We start from the raw sequence: 21414 nt of genomic DNA, 5'->3' as shown, positions 1-21414 counted from the left end.
CCCCAATCTTGTCAATACTTTGAACAAACCCTTTAGGAATGACACTCATGGTTGCCTTGGACAATGTACTTGAGTCCCCAAGTACTACTCTCGTCTTCTGGAAATGTTTCTAGCCCCTGTCTGGAATTCAGGTGGCATAAGGCCATCTCTGCATAGAAGCATTCTTGGTGGGACGCCTGGGTGGCTCAGTTGGTTAAGCAGCTGCCTTCGGCTCAGGTCATGATCCCAGCGTCCTGGAATCGAGTCCCACATCGGGCTCCTTGCTCGGCAGGGAGCCTGCTTCTCCCTCTGCCTCTGTCTGCCACTCTGTCTGCCTGTGCTCTCTCTCTCTCCATCTTTCTCTCTGACAAATAAATAAAATCTTAAAAAAAAAAAAAAGAAGCATTCTTGGTGTCCATAGGGAATAAAGGACAGGATGTTCAAAATGCCTCGGGATGTTTCATACAGGAGATACTCATCCATGTGCTGTCCACAGATTTCTTATGAGTTTTATGAAAATCAAGCCATTCTGAAGATTATGGATCAAACTACTGCGCTGTTTTTTTCTTCCCCCATGATGTTTTGTTTGATGTGATCTGGGAGTTTGTGACAACTTTGTAGTAGAATAGCAGGGTGTTGGTCTTCAGAATGTTGAGATCTCAAGAGTTCTTTGATAAAAGTTTTAGATAGATCACTGATGGCAGATTCCATACTTACCTTCTCTCCCAGCCTTTAAGAAAATCCTACATGTAGAAGCTCTTAAATACTTGTAGATGTTCTGGGGCTGCATAATGATCTGGCTGGGCCCCATTCATGCACTTTACTTAACGTTTCTTTGGAGTTTAAGTGTTCCCTCAACTTTGACGTACAGAGTCTTCTGGATTCTGCTCTATGGGTTTTCCCCTGATGGATCTAATCACTTACTTCAAGATCCCGCTCATTTCCATCTTTGACAGCTCTGTCAGCTCTAGACAGACTGTTTAACTTCTGCTAAGCTGTATGCTCCTTGGCTATAGAATAACTTCTAAAATTTACTTTTGGTTCCACCATCCTGGAATAATTGAGCCCCATGTCTTCCCCTAGGACCTGGGATAGGACTCTGCTATAGATGTAAAGAGCAAAGTTCCAGTTTTGCTACTTACAAGTGTGTGTCCTTAAGAAACGTGTTTCATCTCTCTGAGCTTCAGTTCCCTCGTCTATATAAGATTATCTTTCTAGGATTGTTGGAGAGGTGAAAGAAATGTTTACCAATGATTAGCCTACAGTCCGGCAAGTAAACAATGTTCCATAAGAAACTATTATGGGAGAGAGATGTCAAACCTGAAAAACAAGAACCGTTATGGTTTCACGGAGTGCCTGGAAGATCTAGGGAAATGCTTTGGGTAATTCCCAGTGCATGTTCAAATGAACTAACACTCACTTACCTTGAATACCACTGCCATTCATGCTCACCGAGCTAGTTCAGAACTGGACTGAAGGATACTGTGCTGGAATCTTCAGCTACTTTGTCAACCAAAGTTTGATATTATTATTGATATTTGATATTATTACAATTTGTCCATTTTTTGGGAATCAAGTAGGTTGGAAAACTAACCTAGAAAATGTTGGCTTATTACATTTTATGTGAAAAAATAACCTGTTTCTTTAGTCACTACTTCTTGGATAACTCTTCAAATATAGTAATTGGAGTGCTGCAATGAAACTTCAGGAGTGTGGTGAGCTTGGGTAACCTGAGTTCTGTCACTGACCTTTGCACCATGGACAACTCCTTCATTTCCCCTCTGTGAAGCTGTTGAAATATCATATGAAGACTGGGGTGAGGCAGAACCTCACCTTATGTTCCTGATAACTTTGTTAAAAGCTCAACAGCAAATAGACACAAAGATCAGTGGAACAGAATAGATAACCCATAAATGAACCCACAACTTGTCTTCCACAATTTGACTTCCACAAAGCAGGAGAGAATATCCCATGGGAAAAAGACAGCATCTTCAACAAATGGTGCTGGGAAAACTGGACGACAACAGGCAAAAGAATGAAACTGGACCACTTTCTTACACCCTGCGCAAAAATAAATTCAAAGTGGAATTAAATTCAAAAAGACCTAAACGTGAGACAGGAAACCATAAAAATCCTAGAAGAGAACACAGGCAGTAACTTCTTTAACATGGGCCATAGCAACTTCTTTCTAGACATGTCTCCTGAGGCAAAGGAAAACGAAACCATTGGGATTTAATCAAAATGAAAACTTAGGCATAGCAAAGGAAACAATCAACAAAACTGAAGGCAATCTATGGAATGGGGAAGATATTTGCAAATGACATGTCTGATAAATGGTTAGCATCCAAAATGTATTAAGAATTTATAAATCTCAATACCCCAAAACTGAATAATTCAATCAAAAAATGGGCAAAAGAGGGACCCCTTGATGGTGCAGTTAGCTAAGCATCTGACTCCTGGTTTTTACTCAGATTGTGATCTTAGGGTCATGAGATTGAACACCAAATTAGCACCACACTCAGTGGGGAGTCTGCTGGAGATTCTTTCTCCCTCTCCCTACCCTTCCTACTTGTGCACTCTCTCTCTCTCCCTCAAATCTTTAAAAAAAGGATCAGAAGACACAAACATACATTTTTCTAAAGAAGACATATAGATAGCCAACAGACACATAAAAAGACGCTCAACATCACTGATCATCAGGGAAATACAAATCAAAACTACAATTAGCGATCACCTCACACCAGTCAGAGTGGTTGAAATAAAAAACACAAGAAACAAGAGGTTTTGGCAAGGATGTGGAGAAAAGGGAAACCTCTAGCACTGTTGGTGGGAAGGCCAACCAGTGCAGCCACACTGGAAAACAGTATGGAGACCTCTCAGAAAGTTAAAAATAGAACTGTCCTCTGACCTAGCAATTGCACTACTAGGTATTCATCCAAAGAATATGAAAATGCTAATTCAAAGGAATACAGGCGCCCCAATGTTTATAGCAATATTATCTACAATAGCCAGGTCATGGTGATAGCCTGATTGCCCATTGACTGATGAATGGATAAAGAAGATGTGGGGTGTGTGTGTGTATGGAATGGAATGGAATGGAGTATTTCCAGCCATAAGAAAGAATGAAATCTTGCCATTGCAATGATATGGATAGAACTAGAGAGTGTTATGCAAGCAAAATAAGTCAGTCAGAAGAAGACAAGTATCAATCTCACTCATATGTGGAACTTAAGGAACAAAACAAATGGGCAAAGGGGGGAAAAAGGGAGAGACAAACAGAGAGACAAACCAAGAAACAGACTCTTGGTATTAACTATAGAGAACAAACTGAGGGTTACAGGGAGAAGTGGGTAGGGGGGGTTGGGGTAAATAGGTATTGGGGATGAAGGACTACGTTTGCATGAAGAGCACTGGGCATGGTATGGAACTGTTGAATCACTATATTGCACACCTGAAACTAATACTACACAGTATGTTAATTATCTGGAATTTAAATAAAATTTTTTAAAAAAAATTCTTAACTGTTACTTCTCCCAGAACCCACCTTCCTCTTCTGGGCTTGAACAATTAGAGACCATTGTTTCCTGAGTACTGCTTTAGATTATAGATTATAAGGTCTTTAGGAGACGGGAGTATGTCTTCTCTATTAATTATAGCATGGTATACATTTATTTCAATGTTTTTAAACATTCTGTTATAAACAGCAGCTGATTCAGTACATTCTCTGAAGACTCATTTCGCAGGATTTTTGTGTTTGTTTGTTTCCTCATCTTGGACATTTGAATTTACTTGCAAGTGTTGGGTTACCATTCCTGCACTCTTACCTGCCTTCTCCTCCAAGCCCTCTTTATCCCTTCTGGAACACTTCATGGGAGCGTAGAAAGAGCCTGGTCAGTCATCCTGCGTAGAGTTGTAGGGAAGAGATCGGGTTAAAACTAAGGGCCCTTTAGATCCATGATGCTGTCTTGCTAAACTGATGGTGGTCAAGGTTATAATTAGATCTTCCAACTCTCATTGCCAATTAAAAAATATGCCTGTGTAATTTGCATACTTTCTCTTTTTGGGTTATGTATTTCTATCTATATTTACCTGAAAAGCTATAATTCATCACTTCAAATGTTTCTAATGTGTTGTTGAATTCTTAAATATGATTTTATTATGACTTAAGGCCAAAACATTGATTAAAAGAACACATCTAATTTTACAATAAAATATAGGAAAGTTGTACAGAACTCTTCTCTCCTAGAGATTTTTAGAGAACACATCTCTTCAATAAAGTGAGAAATATATGCTGCTAATCCCTCTTCTTGGATACTTTCTGATAACGATGTGCATGCTCATTGGTTGACTTTCACTGTTAGAAAAAAAGTTGTTATATTGAATTATGTTTTGTTTGCTTGTAATTTCTACCCTGTGATGCTTGTTTGGCCTTTTAATACACCAAAGAAATGGAACATGCATCCTTCAACAGGGCATCTCTCCAGATGGCCGTGTGGTCTACTGTTCTAGACACTGAATATCATGATGGCAGATAACCTACCTTATTCATCTTTATGTTGGCATCTATCCCTTACTGCCTACTATCCCACACATTGTAGGTGAAAATTTTTTTTTAATTTTTTTAAAATAATTTTATTTTTAAAGAGTTATTAAAGCAATATTTTTAAATTTTTAAAGGGTTGCTAGATGAGATTTAGAATAGTAGAATTTCCCAATTGTAAATGACGTCATTCCATACCAGAATCCCTTCCACACCATTCTTGCTACATATCCATTTAGGTTACACTTCAGAGTATCTAGTACCAAGCACATTTTTTTCATCCAGAAAGAACTGAAGCTTCCAAATGGTAACCTGAATTTCTTCAGGCTTTTCTTGTATCTGAACAATAATGAGTTCATATAAATGCTCATATCTGCATACACATTCTTGTAGCCCCCACCTGTACAATTGTAAAACCTCAACAGACCCACCTCCCCTGGTCATCATTAGGATTATTTCTGAAAGACCTCCCACAAACTCACAAATTATTCTCCCATGACCCCTCCTTCTAGCCTCTTTGTTGGGTAACATACCGGAAAGTCTCTTAAAGGAAGTGTCTCCTCACTACTTTTGTGAGAAGGCTGTTTTCCAAGTCCATCTCTAGGATTCCCAAAGCCATGGATCCCCAAGATGCTGGAAGACCCAAAGCTTCTTTAGTCTTCGTTGTTCCAGAGCAAAGTCAAGTGCATTCCATTTGGAAATAGGGTCAAGCCACCGTTCCCCATATCAGTTTGTGAGGAACTAGGCTAACAGTGTTTGAGATTAACCTAAATTGCCTGAAGTTTGCGTATCTTAAAGCTTGTATATACAGCTTATTCTTTCCCTGAACTACAACCCAATGGGACTGGACTAAGAAATCAATATCGGGTTTGTCTTCCTTCTGTTTCTGCATTTCTCTAAGCACTCACGTAGAAGTTGACCTCCCAATAGACCCCTTCCTTCCTATGTAGATCTGCCCCTGCAATTGAGAGGTACTTGGGAAATCACAGGTCTGATTGCATCAGACACAATCAGGATCTGAGTCACAACTTAGGCCCAGCCAGGACACATTGCCACATGTCCCCCAGAGAACTCCAACTGTAAGGCCAAAAATTTTGAACATTGTAGTGGAGCAAATCTCTCTTCTCATTGACTTACCTATACAGAGAAGTAAGGAGGGAGGCATGTTTGCACATAATTACTAGATAACTCAAAAACTAAAGGCTATGTAAGAGCCATGTGCTAGTACTATGAAATCACTGAGAGGGGGTCCCTATTAATCTGAGACCTTGTGTTTCTCAAAGCTACTGAATCTGTGATTAATACTTTGCTGATCTGGTGACTTTCAATTGGCTTACTCGAATCTTCATGTGAGTTTGGGCCATTATTCTCACTTTTATTTGGAGAGTTTCAAATTTGCTTAGCTGTCAAGTTGCAGTTCTGCTCTTTATTCATTCAATGAACAGGGTTGGGTGGATATTGTGTCAGGCGCTATGCCATGGAAAGTAATTCCAGTTTGAAACACAAATTCGTAGTGATTATAAGTACCATGGGATTCAGGATGCACGTCTTCTTTCAGAAAACAATCTGCCATTTTTAAAGAATCTGTAACAAGCAGAAAATGTAACACCCTGACAGACAAGACTAGTTTCAGAACTAGCAAGTCGGATTTTAATGGTAGGCAGAGAAAATCCCCTGAAAGCAGATGTGGGCTCTGTCTTGTTCCAAGAGGAAGCCCTTAAGGGTTTACATGGCAAAAATAGGTTCCTGCAGAAGATCACTTGACAAGATCATTCATTATGATATCTTTGCCTGACGTGACAGAATTGAAACTCTATTTTGTCAAAGTTGGAGTTGAAACATAAGATGGTATGAAGACTGTGCGTTCTGCACCTCTCAAATCTACAAATCCTTGGGAGGTGAACTCTACTCCTGAGCTCATCAGTCACGGTTCAGACCACACCCATAACCTTACAGAAGCTCTGCAGATGTCTGTGCTGATTCCAGGCAAAACATGGAGTACAGGATACAGTCCGATGCACTCAGGAATAACAGGATAGAATGAATGATGCCCGGAGGAGGTGCCTATTGTATCATGCAGGGATCTGGCCCAATGTGGGTAGGACTAAACATAGGTTAATGAAAGTTTGGTTGGCTCGGATATTTGGGAAATGAAGGTTTGGGGAAACCACAGGGAACACTTTCTGTTTCTCTCAGTTGGGCAAGTCCAAAGCGCCACTGGACAAAGCCTTATGTGTTCTTTCAAAGGAAGTTGGTACCTCTGGATGCCAGTGGGATGCTGAGGGATATGAAAAGCAATTAGTCTTGCTCTGTATCCTGGAGAGAGGCCATCTGATGCCTCTGAATTCAGTGCTACTTCTGTTGTCAGAAAGGCATGGCTTTCTGTGTCCCAGCAAGGCCTGGCAAATCAACCAATGTGCAGGCCCTTCTTGCTAATGAAACAATTAGATTCTGTTTTACTAAGTAGGCCAGGAGTACTGGGATATCTGGTGTAGCCTAAGGGAGAGTGAACAATTTATATTCTGCTGCAGAGTCCTTGCCTAGTCTCGGTGGTGTGCTGGAATCAGCTAGTACTGGATTCCCGAGAGCTGGTTGCTAAGTTTCTAGAAAATCTGTAAGGCTATTAAAGGCACATTGGTAGCTGAAACCAGCTATGTTTAGAATATTTACACCATAGACATTGGCAATGATATGAATCAAGACTTTTTCCTTTGCTATCATACTGCTGAAACAATGCTACTTTCTTCTGTGTGCAAGTAGAGATTGCTAGAAGTACTTTATCTATAGACCCAACCATATCTACCTGTGGGGGAGATGCAGCTCCTGGGAAGACTAATTCAGAGTCCATAGGCCCCCTGATTCATGTGCATCCCCACCCAAATATACAAGTGATCTGAACACCACTCTAAGAGACCTTATCACTTACGTACAAATTTTTGAATCTCTACAAATGTATGCATGAATGTATGTATGTATGTTTTTAGGACCATTTGGCCATCTCTGATAAGAGTGTATGGATCCTAGACTGACCCCCAAACACCTATCAGTAGCCCAAATTCCCTATTTTAGTGCCTACCTATCCACACGAGCCAGGCTGATCTCTATTTTGCGGATAAATTTAAATCCAGTTGCATTCCCTTATTTCCTGGGATCATAATACAGCTTAATTTGCTCACTCACACCTTTCAAGATGGTAAGAAATCTATGCCTTTGGATTTTCAACCTAAAGAACCACATTCAATCAAAAGAGAAAAAAAAAAGCCTAAAATCAAGGTCAGGAAGATTAAGCCCCTTAATTCACGTGCCAAACTTCCCATTTCAATTGTGGTTTTGTCTCCCAGCTAAAGTTTGTCTTTTTGTGACATTTGCATTAAGCCCAGAGGACATTTTGAGTGGAAACATGCTGAAAGCATAATTGAAACGCTGAGTGGTGCCATTTGTCTAATTTGCATTTTTCCCCCAGGTGGGGAGTTTTCACTCCCCATTTCTTCTCCTGGGGTGTTCAAAGATTATCTCAAAGAATGATGTTGTGCAATTGATTCCAATAAATCCCCATGTACAGTATATTATATGTATATACATTTTTTCTTTCTAGAAGCTATTTTAAATGCCACAGTGGTAAACTATGTACAGAAGTCCTTGGTAGGTCCATAATAGTACAGATCCTTTCTTTTCTCCCTCACATGGAGATTTTGAATACTTGTCCACAAACTTAATTGTTTATTAGAATTTTTCCTTCCAGTTATCCTGATAGTGTCATTCCAAGCTATATAGAAAGAGACATTAAAGAAAAAATAGGTAGACATAAATTCTTCACTTTCATCCTTAATGTGTTCTTTGAACTCTGTGCCTCCAAACTTGCCCTGACTTGATCTCTATTAAAAAGTCCGAGAATTACGGATATTTTGGTTGTATCAACAAAGTTCTCAAATGAGACAATGATGCAGGGATAACGCTAACCATTCCGATCTTTAATGGGGACTTTCAGGGGAGGTTCTCGTCGGTGGGGAAGTAGAATCGGTTCTTCTAGGAGGAAGAAGTCAAGTAAGAGTGTGGTAAATTGTTTCTCTTTCGATTATGAATTCCTCATACACTTTAGATCTGCCATTCAGATAACGGCCAAAGCTGCTATCACAGGCCTCGAGGTCAAGGTTATCCTTTTTCTAAGGTGTGCCTCTTGCCAGGCATGACTTTATCTAAATGAGAGATATGCAGAGCGGAATGTAGCCCAGGCCAGCGTTTCGGGAAGGCGGGACCCACATCACTCTGAGGGCTTCGGTGCCTGCAAGGATACACGTGTCTTTATTTGACTCCTTAGATTTAATTCAACTTTATTGCCAGAAAAAAAAGAAGGGACATCTGGCCCATCTGATATATATTATAAATGCTATCTTCAAATAATTTAGTGAGAATAAATAATGTGAAACAAATAAAAGAGAAATATTAAGCAGATAATAGATCAGCGAGGAAAATACCGTGAAAATATGAGGCTGGACGCAAAGTGTTTGAAGGAGGGAGTGTATCTGCCCAGTCAGACTAGTGTGACCCGCGTGGCCTTCCCCATCTTCGACCTCGCTAAGTCTCAGTTTCTAGAGAGGAAACAAATCATCTACCTCCAATTGGTCATGGGAGGATTCGGTGCAATTATGAGTGTAAAGCTCTCCGTGCAGTGCTGTGCTTTGAGGAAAAGCATTACGTTAGATTGGTAGGAAGCTATCTGTACAAACAATCCATTTAAAGAACGTTTCATGAGACGTTGTTGAGTCTACGATGGGTGGGGCCCTGTCATTTTGCTTCTTTTTTTTTTTTTTTTTAAATTTTTTATTTTTTATAAACATATATTTTTTATATACATATATTTTTATCCCCAGGTCTGTGAATCACCAGGTTTACACACTTCACAGCACTCACCAAATCACATACCCTCCCCAATGTCCATAATCCCACCCCCTTCTCCCCAACCCCCTCCCCCCGGCAACCCTCAGTTTGTTTTGTGAGATTAAGAGTCATTTATGGTTTGTCTCCCTCCCAATCCCATCTTGTTTCATTTATTCTTCTACCCACTTAAGCCTCCATGTTGCATCACCACTTCCTCATATCAGGGAGATCATATGATAGTTGTCTTTCTCTGCTTGACTTATTTCGCTAAGCATGATACGCTCTAGTTCCATCCACGTTGTTGCAAATGGCAAGATTTCATTTCTTTTGATGGCTGCATAGTATTCCATTGTGTATATATACCACATCTTCTTGATCCATTCATCTGTTGATGGACATCTAGGTTCTTTCCATAGTTTGGCTATTGTGGACATTGCTGCTATAAACATTCGGGTGCATGTGTCCCTTTGGATCACTACATTTGTATCTTTAGGGTAAATACCCAATAGTGCAATTGCTGGGTCATAGGGCAGTTCTATTTTCAACATTTTGAGGAACCTCCATGCTGTTTTCCAGAGTGGCTGCACCAGCTTGCATTCCCACCAACAGTGTAGGAGGGTTCCCCTTTCTCCGCATCCTCGCCAGCATCTGTCATTTCCTGACTTGTTGATTTTAGCCATTCTGACTGGTGTGAGGTGATATCTCATTGTGGTTTTGATTTGTATTTCCCTGATGCCGAGTGATATGGAGCACTTTTTCATGTGTCTGTTCGCCATCTGGATGTCTTCTTTGCAGAAATGTCTGTTCATGTCTTCTGCCCATTTCTTGATTGGATTATTTGTTCTTTGGGTGTTGAGTTTGACAAGACAACTGACAGAATGGGAGAAGATATTTGCAAACGACATATCAGATAAAGGACTAGTGTCCAGAATCTATAAAGAACATTTTGCTTCTTTGATGTCATTTTTTCCTTCACTACCTCTCGTGTGGGACAGGTAGGGCTTTGGCAAGAAGAGGAGGAAAATACGGAACTGGGCAAGGTGGGACCAGAATCCTCTGCCTCACTCCCTTGGCCCCAGCAGAGGTGCCTTGAGTAACCATCTCCATGGTAACCACAGCGCCCAGCAGGCCAGCGCTTGGGTACCTGACCAGAAAGGACAGAAGGACCCAGGAGGCAGGTGGGAAACTAGCGCGAAGCAGGAAGCTATGTGGGAAAAGGAGAAAAATGTAGCTTCCTTAATGCCCACAATTACAGAAGTCAGGAGGGTAATAATTCTTATTCGTGGAGGACCATCCCACGTGCTTTATGCATGTAGGTTTATTTGATTGTGTTGAATGCTCACCCAAAGAGTTAAAATACCTATGAAGGAGGGACTATTACTTGTCCCACTTTACGGATGAAGACATTGAGGTTCAAAGAGGATGGGTGGTCCGCCCAAGGTCACAGGGCTGCTACACATGAGCCAGGTTTGGAAAAAGGGCTTAGAAACCCACCATTAAAACCGCCCTTTCTTCGGGCACGGGAAGAGCAGTTGCTGGCACGCCGGGTCCTCGGCCTCCTCTCTGTGCCAGGGATGGCTGGGAAATGCGGAAACCTGGCATCCGTTGTCTGAGATCCTGGGTCTTGGCCCTTAGCTGCATGAGATCCATCTGGGGAACTTGAAAGAGATACTAGTGCCCAGAACCCAGCCCAACCCGGTTATATTAGAATCTTGGTCGGTAGTTGAACAGGTATTGCTATGTTTTAAAATGCTCTCCCGGTGATTCTCAGAGCCTTGAAAAAATCATAGTCTCAAGGATCTGCTCCTGAATTGGTAAAGGTGCCTAAAACAGAGACCTAATTTTGCAATCCTTAGTTATTTAATAGAGCTGCTGGGAAGAAAGCTAGGCTATACTGGGTGCCTACCATGTGCCAGATCCTGAACGTGGATGTGGTCTCTCAATACGCCCTCATCTGGGATCTCTGAGAAGCCCAGAAGGATTAGCGAGTAGCCTTCAGGGATCAGGGTGGGGCGATTGCCCTATTCCCTCTTAAGCCTCAATTCCCAGGAAATGGATGTGCTGAGGGCTTAAACTGTAGCGGTCGACAGGTGGACTAGGGACAGGTTCCTGCTTTCTCTGGGGATATGTGAGCGAGTTGGTCAATCTCAGGGACTCAGTCTGTTTTCCTGTAAAGTGGAAAATGGTGCTGATAGAGTATGCATTTTCCTTGGGGCTGTATTTCCCCCAAGCGGGTGTTATGAAGGAGGGGCAGAAGTTTGCACTTTATGTGTGTGTATAAAGCACAGAGGCACATAAGTACACAGACACAGAGTCTATCTGCACCACTGACATTTCATGGCAGTAGTGGTGCCCGGGTGGCTCATCTGGTTAAGCACCTGACTCCTGATTTCAGTTCAGGTCATGATCTTAGGGTTGTGAGACCGAGCCCCAAGCAGGGGTCTGCACTGGTTCCTGCTTGGGATTCTCTCCCTCTCCTTCTGCTCCTACCCCTGCTTACACTCAATCTCTCTCTTTCTCTCTTGGAAGGAAAAAAAAAATTGCAATTTTTTAAAAACCAACAAAGCAATTCATGACAGCAGTGGCAATTAAGCAAACAATTTTAAAATCCTGCGGGGTACATCATGGGGAAAAAAAGTTGAAAATGCTGCTGTTGGTTAGAATTGAGACAAAAAGGAGAGGCTAATGTAGAGTCTTTGGCCCATGGCCTAGCACACAGCTGCCATTCAGTAAATGGTAGATGTTGTTCCTGTTATTTGTCAAAATATTCATTCATTCAACACGCGCAGACTGATCCCAGCTTTGGGACTCTACACGGCATTACTAAGATTAGGAAGAAAGTTACAGTATCACCTTTGACTTCACCAATGAGCTAAGTCAAAGCTAGGCATGGGAAGCCAAGTGCTCTTGTAAACGGATGCATGCAGCGTCTGGGGAACTCAGGGGACAGCAGGGACATTCATTTCCTACCCATCTCCAGTGCTGGGTTCATCCAAGACAAGAGTGGACGAGGGACCTTCTTTCTCAGTCCCTGCCTTGCTCGCAGCAGCTTCTGCTCCCAGCATTAAGGAGGTACATGTCCCCAGTCTGCCACCACTAAGGTATCATTTTGCCCCTGGAGAGCAGTTAAGTGTCCTCATCACGAACGGCCTCCTGTATGCAAAAGCGCTCTGTTCATTGCTGCAGATAGAGGGATGGATAGAAAAATAAGATGAAATTTCTGGTCTTGGTTCTTTTTTCAAAAGAAGATTTATTTGTTTATTTATTTGAGAGAGAGAGAGAGAGAGAGCAAGCACACACAAGCAGGGGGAGGGGCAGAAGGAGAAGGAGAAGCAGGCTCCCCGCTGAGCAGGGAGCCCATTGTAGGGCTTGGATCCCAGGACCCTAATTAGGATCATGAGCTGAGCCGAAGGCAGACGCTTTGGTTCTGATGAGGAAAACAGATACATAAAATGGGGATCTTGATATGGCATGATACGGAAGATCCTGTGTGCAGGAAACTCAGGGGCCATGAGGAGGGCGTTTGGACGAGCTGCGGAGCTGACTCTTCTAGAAATGCTGAGAGTTAACAGGCTGAGGAAGGCAGGCAGTAACTTCTGTGCCGAGGGAGCAGTAGGGGCAGAGGCTGGGAAATACAGAAGGCGGAGGCCGGCACAGGGATGAGTCACGTGTGAGGCGTGGAGTGAGGGGAGAGGCCAGACGGGAGGCCGGTGGACAGCTTAGCCATGGAGGACCTTGACCACCGGCATCCTTTGCAATGAGGGTCTGTATTTGTATGAAGCTCAGGTAGTGGCAAGTTGGTTCTATAGTTGGGATGGGAAGGTCCAAAGCTTTCTTCAAGGAGTAAGTCCTGAGGTGGCCTTCCAGATCCCCCCTTTCCAGCTGATCTCCATTCTCTGTTCCTCACTTTCTCCCTTGCTCTCCTGCCCATCTCACTTTCTTAGTTGCAATCCCATGAGTGCCACTGGACCTTTGCACATGCTGTGGCTCTTTCTGCCTGGAGTAGGTCCCCTGTTACTTACAAGACTATTGCATTAATGTCTCTCTCTCTGACTATACTTCAACCCAGGGACTGTGTCCCTTTACTCAACATTATAAACCCAGCATCTAGGGTTTCTAGTAAATAATAATAGGAGGAATTTGTGGAGGCGGGAAGGAAGAAAGGAGGAAAAGAAAGGGAAAGGAAGAGAAAGGCTGAAGTAGAACCCCACAGATTTGCATGCCTTCCCTCACCCCCAGCCCTCCTCAGTCTGTCTTGCACCCCTCCCAGAGGCCAGGGCCAGAGCCAGCCAGCATCCTGGCAATCCGGCAGGCCCTGACATGTGAACAATGTGTCCCCAGGGGATGAATGCTAATCGATAGTGATGAAACAACGTACGTGTCTCTCCTTCATGGTTCACCTTCAAAAACTGAAACCGGGCATGCCCAATTCATCCTGGCTACCACGATGGTCAGAGGAAGTGAGCCAATGTCTGAGATGCCCAATGGCCCCCTTGTGCATCCGTAGATGACCCTGAAACTGAGTGGGCAGCAAGGGAAGGTGCCAAGACCCTGATGCAGAGGAGGCTCAAGAGGGCACCCTGTGGTGCGCGTCAGGGCCGGGAAGGAGCCCAGCAGCAGGGCAGACTGGGTGCGCGTACCCTGGGCTTCGGGTTCCAATGAGGCTTCGGGAAGGCTGTGCTTTATATGAGGTTGAGTCTTTACGGAAACACGTCGTTGCAAAAGGCAAAGGGACCTGGGCTCAAATCTTGGTTTTGTCGTGTGGGGCACCTGCCTTGTCCTCTCTGAGCCTCAGTTACCTTACCTATAACCTGCGGTCTGCAAAGTACACCTCATGCGTTGCGCAGATTAAATAAGATAATGCACGTAAAATGCCCCAACACTTAGCCTCGCATGTGGAAAAGGTTCAATTCACATTAGCCATTATCATTATCCGCTAATATGGTCATTATCACCATAAGAATGATCTCCCAGAACAGAAAGATCAGCTCAGTTCATCAAATATTTATATGGCTTTAACCGTGTGCTCAGCCCGAGGTAGACGTTGTCACCAAAGACACGCAAGAAAGTTCCTGGTGGCGATAATTTGAGAGCCCCGGCCTGGAAATAGCCCCGACGGCCATCAAGAGTGGAATAGATAAATTCATTAGAGCCACGTCCTGGAATCCTACCCGGTGGTGAGGGTTAACTGTCCTGAGTCCCAGACACAAGGGTGACACGAGCGTAACAGTAAGCGGGAGAATCCAGACAGGAACGAGCCCGCGCCGCGCGGTCCGGCTCGCAGGAAGCAGAGATCCGGGGGGACAGACCCGCGGTGTTAGAAGTGGGCCTCGCGCAGCTGTCTAGGAGGAGGCTGGGGCTGGTGCGGGAGGGAGCGGGGAGGGCGGCTGGTATCCTGCGGCCCGGCTAGGCCCCGGGTATTCGGGCATGCCCGCCTGATGAGAGTACATCAAGTTGTTGGTTCTGATGTATGTGCTTTTCCCGCGTCTGTGTCCCGCTTCAGTCAAAGCTTTACTAGACAAGCAAGCGTGTTGGGCAGAGAGCTAGGGAAGCAGAAGCGGGGTGAGGAAAGCAAGCAGTACAGTTCTGTGCTTGCCCACAGGAACAGCTGTTTTTTCCCTTTCCTTCCCAAACACGACCTGACCCAGCCGTCTGACTGTAGGCATTCTGTCCACGTCTCTCCCGCCGCTGCGCTAATCCGGGCCGGGCATCCTTGGTATGAGACCAGACTAACTGGTGTACTTGGCCTCTCTGCTCTCCCAGACCGCCCTCTGGAGCCCCGAGCGGCTGTCTGAAAAGATCCCGTTTCTCCACGCACCATCAGTGCCCGCCTGGAACACGGGAGGTGATCCAGGGCAGATCTAGAATGGAGGAGGCTCCCCAGCACAGGCAAAGCCAGACGGCTCCAAGGGGGTGCTGTGGGATACGGGGAAGCGTTGTTAGATCTTGGAGGGGAGCGGTCACCCGCATCTGATAGTCAGAGATTCCTCCAGCACCAAGCGACCCGACCTACTCACACCCTTCCCGATTTTGTTCACCTGCTCTGTTCTGTTTTGTCTCCCCAGTGACCTTCAGTGACTGCGAGGGAAACAGCAAGGTCCACTATGAGGTCTCAAGCCCATACTTCAAGGTGAACCATGACGGCAGCTTAGTTGCCCTGAAAAACGTAACTGCGGTGGGCAAGACTCTGTTCGTCCACGCCCGGAGCCCCCACGCGGAGGACATGGCAGAACTCGTCATCGTCGGGGGGAAGGACATCCAGGGCTCCTTGCAGGTAACGCCGGGGTTTGGGATAAACTGGGTCCGCAGGGGAATGCCAGGGTCTGGACTTCTTATGTGGAAAATGGTTCTTCGGTTTCTTATTGGCCGAGACGTTTTTGTTGTTGCAAATGACAAAAAACTAACTCAAAAAAACTATCGGGGCAGGAGTGGTATGTGAAAATGTATCGGCTAATGTGGCAAATATTTCAGGATAACTCAGCCTTCCGGCGTGGCTGTGTACCAGTGTCCGGATATGCCATCCACCTTGATCCTGGCCCCTGTCGTGGTTCTGCTTTCCTTCTGTTGGCTTCACTCTTAGACAGTCACATCCCTCTCTGCCTTCCAATGAGCAGACCTCAGAAGCTCTACTTCATGTTCCCCGCCTCAGGTCCCCTGGGAGAGCTCCTCTTCCTGACGATGCCAACAAACGCTTGAAATCAAATCTCACTGGCTCCACATGTCCACCCTTGAACCAGTCACTGTGTCTACCGGGTAGCGATGCTCTAGCTGGCTAAGTCTGAGTCCCTGGTCTTATCCTGAAGCCAGGGTAGAGTCAGCCCCACCTAAGACATACAGTCGGACAGCGGAAGATAGGGAGTTACACGAAGTAAATGAGCGTGCTGTTGTCTGAGGATAGGGAATGGTGCTTGGCAGGCCAGGGGCACAGTGGCCCCCTGACATGTATGGCAAGGCCACCATTGCATATGGCACCGCTCCTTTGCCACGCGCTGGTGCCTGTTCCTTTCCAGAGGCACACGTATGCTAATCCTTGCACCTGTGCGCAGGTTGACACACTTTAAGAATGCCCTTTAGACTTCCCGATTGTGTCATCCAGAGACTTTTGCTACTGTAGACTCACCTACCCATCCTTCATCAGGAGTTGAAGGACTCTTGGTTTCTTGATGGAAGGAAAGTCACACTACAAGCCCCAGACAAAACAATAGCAATAATAATGCTGTGTCCCCAACTGGGTGTGGCTGGGAGCCTTTGCTCCAGCTCCATGGTCGGCTCTTAGCCAATTTTTCAAAGCATTGATTCTTGCCGCCTTCTCCATCTGCCACGCTCCCCATAACCTTGTTTTATCTGCTCATTTTGTTCGGCGATGGATGGTGGGAGTGGCACGAACACTGATTCTACAGCCCAGGAGCAGAGATAGAGACGGTCTGTGTGATCTTGAAAGAATCCTCAACTCCTTCATCTGCAGACTGGTGGGGCGAAGCAGTCTGGGACGGCTAATAAGTAGCAGGTGCATTGCCCCATTCTGTCACCATATTCATGGCAGACGTGGCTAATTATCCCCAGCTTGACCCAAGTATCGCTCCCAACACAGTGCTTCTGGAAGCTACTACCCATTGATCATTCACGGATATTTTCAGGGATGGACTGCATTCGCCATGCCTGGACCAGACAGACCCCACAATTTCCCTTCATATCTGGGAGTCTGAGAGTTAAGGGTAGATAGCAAGCTAAAAAGTGAATCTACAGAGTGCCACTAATATTTTCAAAGAAAACAGGGTATTGATGAATACATCCAGTGTGGAAAACCACCAGCACCCCAAAAGCAAGCTTTTCTCTTTTCTCTTCAGCCATGGTCATTTTCATAGCATCTCTCTAACTTGTGATATAAATGACTTGATAAATATCTAGAGTAACAAAATTGCTGGGATGTGTACCACAAAGTGCTTCTTAGAAACAAGTAAATGGCACAGAGATTCACATATGGGATGTGTTCAGACGGACGTCGTTCATCATGATTCACGGCTCGTCTTTTTTTTTTTTTTTTTTAAGATTTTATTTATTTATTTGACAGAGATCACAAGCAGGCAGAGAGGCAGGCAGAGAGAGAGGAGGAAGCAGGCTCCCTGCTGAGCAGAGAGCCCGATGTGGGGCTCGATCCCAGGACTCTGAGATCATGACCTGAGCTGAAGGCAGAGGCTTTAACCCACTGAGCCAACCAGGCGCCCCATGACTCGTCTTTAAATCCAGCACAGTGTCATACTGTCTGTCCTGCTTAAAGCAGAGCAGAGGGAATTCTGGACCCTTCCCAGGACAGACTCCACCTTGAGAGGCTCTGAGGCGTGGGGTTCAATACAGAGACTCGGTCTTGAAGAACTGGCCTCTTGAGTCCCAGAGAGACACCCTCCTGGCAGCCAGGCCCCTCTGTCAGAGCCCATTGTCTGCAAAGCCTGGCTGCCATTGGCAGTTTCTTGCAAAGCCTGGTGGAGGCAGCTGGACCACTCACTTTGTCAGACCCCAGCAGAGAAGGGCCCTCACCTCCTGGCTCCGGTAATTTCATGAGGTTTGAAAATAGGCCTTGTAAAGCTGCCCAGATGTGTCTGTCATAAAAAGTCCCAAAAAATTAAAAAGAAAAAAGAAGATAGAGAAAAAAAAACTAGCTAGTCAGAGAATTCCTCCAAGGAGAACACAGTCCTTAAGAGATATTTGTTTGGTATTTTGGAGGCCCTCGCCTTTCCGGGCGAGGAAACTGGGCTGGAACACAGCCGGCGCGTTCCTGGACATCACTGTCTGCTGGGTGAAGTGAGTGAGAAATTATATTGCTTAGTAGGACTCTCAAGTGGGTGCTTTAATGTCCCTTGTTTTTAACCCTCACAATCACCACCCCCCCCCACCGCAATAGGGCTGCTGACGTCACCCCTTCCTCCTGATGTGAAAAGTTGGCCAAGATCCCCGAGCTTGAAATGGGCAGAAATGAGAGTGAGATCTGGCCTCTCCATTGAAACATCCACTCTCTTTCCTGCCCATGGGTCAAGAGGTGGGGGCACAAGTCAGAGCCATATGGTAGCAATGGAAGAAACCAGTCAGAAAACGGGTGGTCGGGAAAGGCGCTCAATTTGCCAGGCTTGGATGTGTTGAGTTGGTGGCTCCTAGGGACATTTTGATAGAGATGATAGAAAATATGGGACTAGATCTTAAGTAAACACTTAGCGGGAGAACAGTATAGTGGTAGGGCTTTGGTGTTGAACTCAAGTAGTTTCAAATTTCCACTCCACCACCTATGACCGTGACGTGGGACGAGCCAGCCAACTCCCTAAACCTCAACACTCTTCTCTGTGAGACGGGGGTAAGCACAATCTGCATCGCAGAATCATTCTGTTGGGCCCCGCCCAGAACACCAGGTGACTTATCCCAACAATGGTGCCATATTGGAACCTCTCGAGAAGGAATAGGTACTGGGGGTTCAGTGACCCCGCTGGGCCCAGGAGACAGAAGGCAGAGAATAAAAGCAGGACCTGTGAAATCTTGTCGTTAATAGCTTAATTATAGACTCCCAAGCTGCCTCTGCATTTTGAACGGGCTGCCCAGAAGCGAGGACCTGTCTCTATGGGCAGTGTAAGACCGCCGCAGACCGGAGAGGGAAGGGGACTGCCTCAGTCCCTCGTGATCTGACAGGGGAGGTGGGATGGGTATGGAAGGGTCAAGGCTTACCATGCTTCCTGGATGGGTTTCTACCCTGGGGAAGGTCATGATGAGTCCCACTCATGACTCTATGTCCGGACAGACGGTAGCTTGTCTGCACCGAGTCTGCTGTCCCTCTCTGCTGGACAGTGGTGAACGGGAAGACGGCAGAGTACTCGCCTTTATTTGTCTATGTCTACTTTGGACAGAAGCCTCCAAGGGTTGATATGGGCACGCTCTGCTTTGTTCCTTAGGCATCTTAGGCAGACGTGTCTCCCCTGCTGTGCAGACGGGACTCATCCATCCCAACTTCACGTCTAGCATAAAGAAGTTTTTTTAAAGCCATCTTTGCATTTGGTTTTTCTTTCTGACTGAGGAAATGGTAGCTTCGGTGACTGTAGATTATAGCAAGGAATCCTGACATTGGTTACAGAACTGGATGAGGCCAGGCTGGGAAGTAAGAACGTCAGGGGAATGGAGAAATTGACTTTGAATTCCAGTCTGAGAACTGAAAGAGACTGTGCCCGCCAGGCTCGTCTTGAAATGTGGGCATCCACTCTCTAAGCAGCTGTAGAATTTCGGTACCCAGGACCTGGACAGCGAGTCCTCAAGAACAGAGCAGGAGATGTAAGATGCTAAAGGAAGGAGAGGTGTGGGGCCCTGCGGGCTGCCAGCTTGGAGCCCGTTCCCACGCCGGGGCTGCGTTTTAAGTGCAGATCTGATCACTTTACTCCTTGCTTAATGGAACCTTGCTCATCAGCCCTCCTGGGCCCTGGGATAATATTATGCCGCCTTCACAGATGTCTGGAAAGGCCCGTCCCTGTCTAGCACGGCTGGTCTCTGCACCTTCCCTCAAGTCTGCTTCCTTTTACCTGTAAGGGGTTTGACCTGCTGAAGTGCTTGACCTCCAAGAGCTTTCCCTGCCCCCTGTGCCGAAGGAGGATCACCCTTGGTACCCATGGTTCTGCTCCTTCATGACCTTCTCAGCTTGTAAATTATGCATTTTTTTCGGATCCCCTGCTCCCCAGTAAGACTGCATAAGCTCCCCCAAAGCTGGAATATAGTCTGTTTCTTTCCTATTTCCTTCTTCCTTCCTTCCTTGGTTCTTTTCTGATGTGTCCAAGGCTCTGTCCCTGGTACCCAGGACAGTGCCTGACATATAGCAGGTGTTCACTGAATGTCTTTTGAACAAATGCCTGAGTAGAATGCATGACACCTTCCACACTACTCTCTGCATTGAACTCTGGGCCCTTCACTCCAATACCAAACCACCATGGTTTCTTGAACTGGCCAAACTCGCTCTCCCATTCATGCTGGCTGCCTCTCTGTGTGGATTAGGTCCCCTTGCTGCGTGGCCAGCACCAACGGACATGGCTACCTCCTTTGATACCTCTGGACCCACCAAGATTTCCCTCCCTTAGGGACACCTCTCTGACTGTTGCCCCCCAGATCATTAAGTGTTTTTTCCTCCATGTTCCTCGTAGAACCCCTCCCGGCTCTCCGATCATACCACTAAATTTTAACTGCCCATTTGATCTGTGCTGGTGCCTGTCTCTGTTCTGAACTCCTGAACTCAGGGACCATGATGCCTTGGTTCCCAGGCCTATACTTAACCCTCTGCTCCAGTCCCCTCAGCTGTAAAAACGGGTGCACAACATTATCAACTTCCTAGAGATGTTGTGAGGATTAAATGAGTAAACATGCACAACGCATTTAGAACAGGGCCCAGTGCAAAGTACGCGCCATGACCATGCCAGTCGTTCCTCATTGCTGTATCGCCAAAGCCAGATGATAATAAATGCTCGACAAAGGAGCCTGGCGAATCGAGATCCCCCAGCCCTCCCTCCCCCTGCCCATCAGGACCAAATTCTATTTGGTCTACAACCTGGAGGGCAGGTAGACTCCCACGTGAATTTACATCATTACCATTTCACTCTTAGGTGTCCACCGGGTGTGAAACGCGGACTAGTCTTCCCGGACTCTTCGTTTCTACGGGTCCACTTAATAAACACCAAGAGATTGGGCAGCGTTTAGAAGTTAATTATGCACAACTCACGCCTGTTCACTAGAAGTCCATACGTGGTGTTCTCAGTAAAGGGAAACTGGTGTCTGAATGAAGTTGCTTCATTAAATGTAAAAGAAAAAAAAACTATCCCCCTCTTTTTTGCCGTGTAGAGCATTCCCCCCAAAGTGAAACGGATAGAGAAAGTTATGAGAGACATGAAGAAGCTGAATGTATAGGGTTTATCTTAGCGGCTCACGGTCACCAGGAACTCCTCATTTAAAAGACACAAATTTGGCTCCTGATCCAGTTTCAAGAATTAGGATGGAATTAGTTC

General features: G+C 45.5%; 1 protein-coding gene across 1 annotated transcript in view; it reads left to right on the top strand.

Moving 5' to 3' along the window:
* CDH13 (cadherin 13) overlaps positions 1–21414 on the top strand; it is a 989149-nt gene that overhangs the window by 359762 nt on the left and 607973 nt on the right. The window contains exon 3 of the mRNA XM_059153524.1: positions 15463–15671. Coding sequence (XP_059009507.1) covers positions 15463–15671 — 209 coding nt within the window. The remainder of the gene's footprint in view (positions 1–15462; positions 15672–21414) is intronic.

The sequence above is a fragment of the Mustela lutreola genome, chromosome 16 (assembly GCF_030435805.1).
Source record: "Mustela lutreola isolate mMusLut2 chromosome 16, mMusLut2.pri, whole genome shotgun sequence".
Classification (NCBI taxonomy): Eukaryota; Metazoa; Chordata; class Mammalia; order Carnivora; family Mustelidae; genus Mustela; species Mustela lutreola.
The sequence above is the reverse complement of the archived record's forward strand: the minus strand, read 5'-3'. Positions and strand labels throughout refer to the sequence as shown.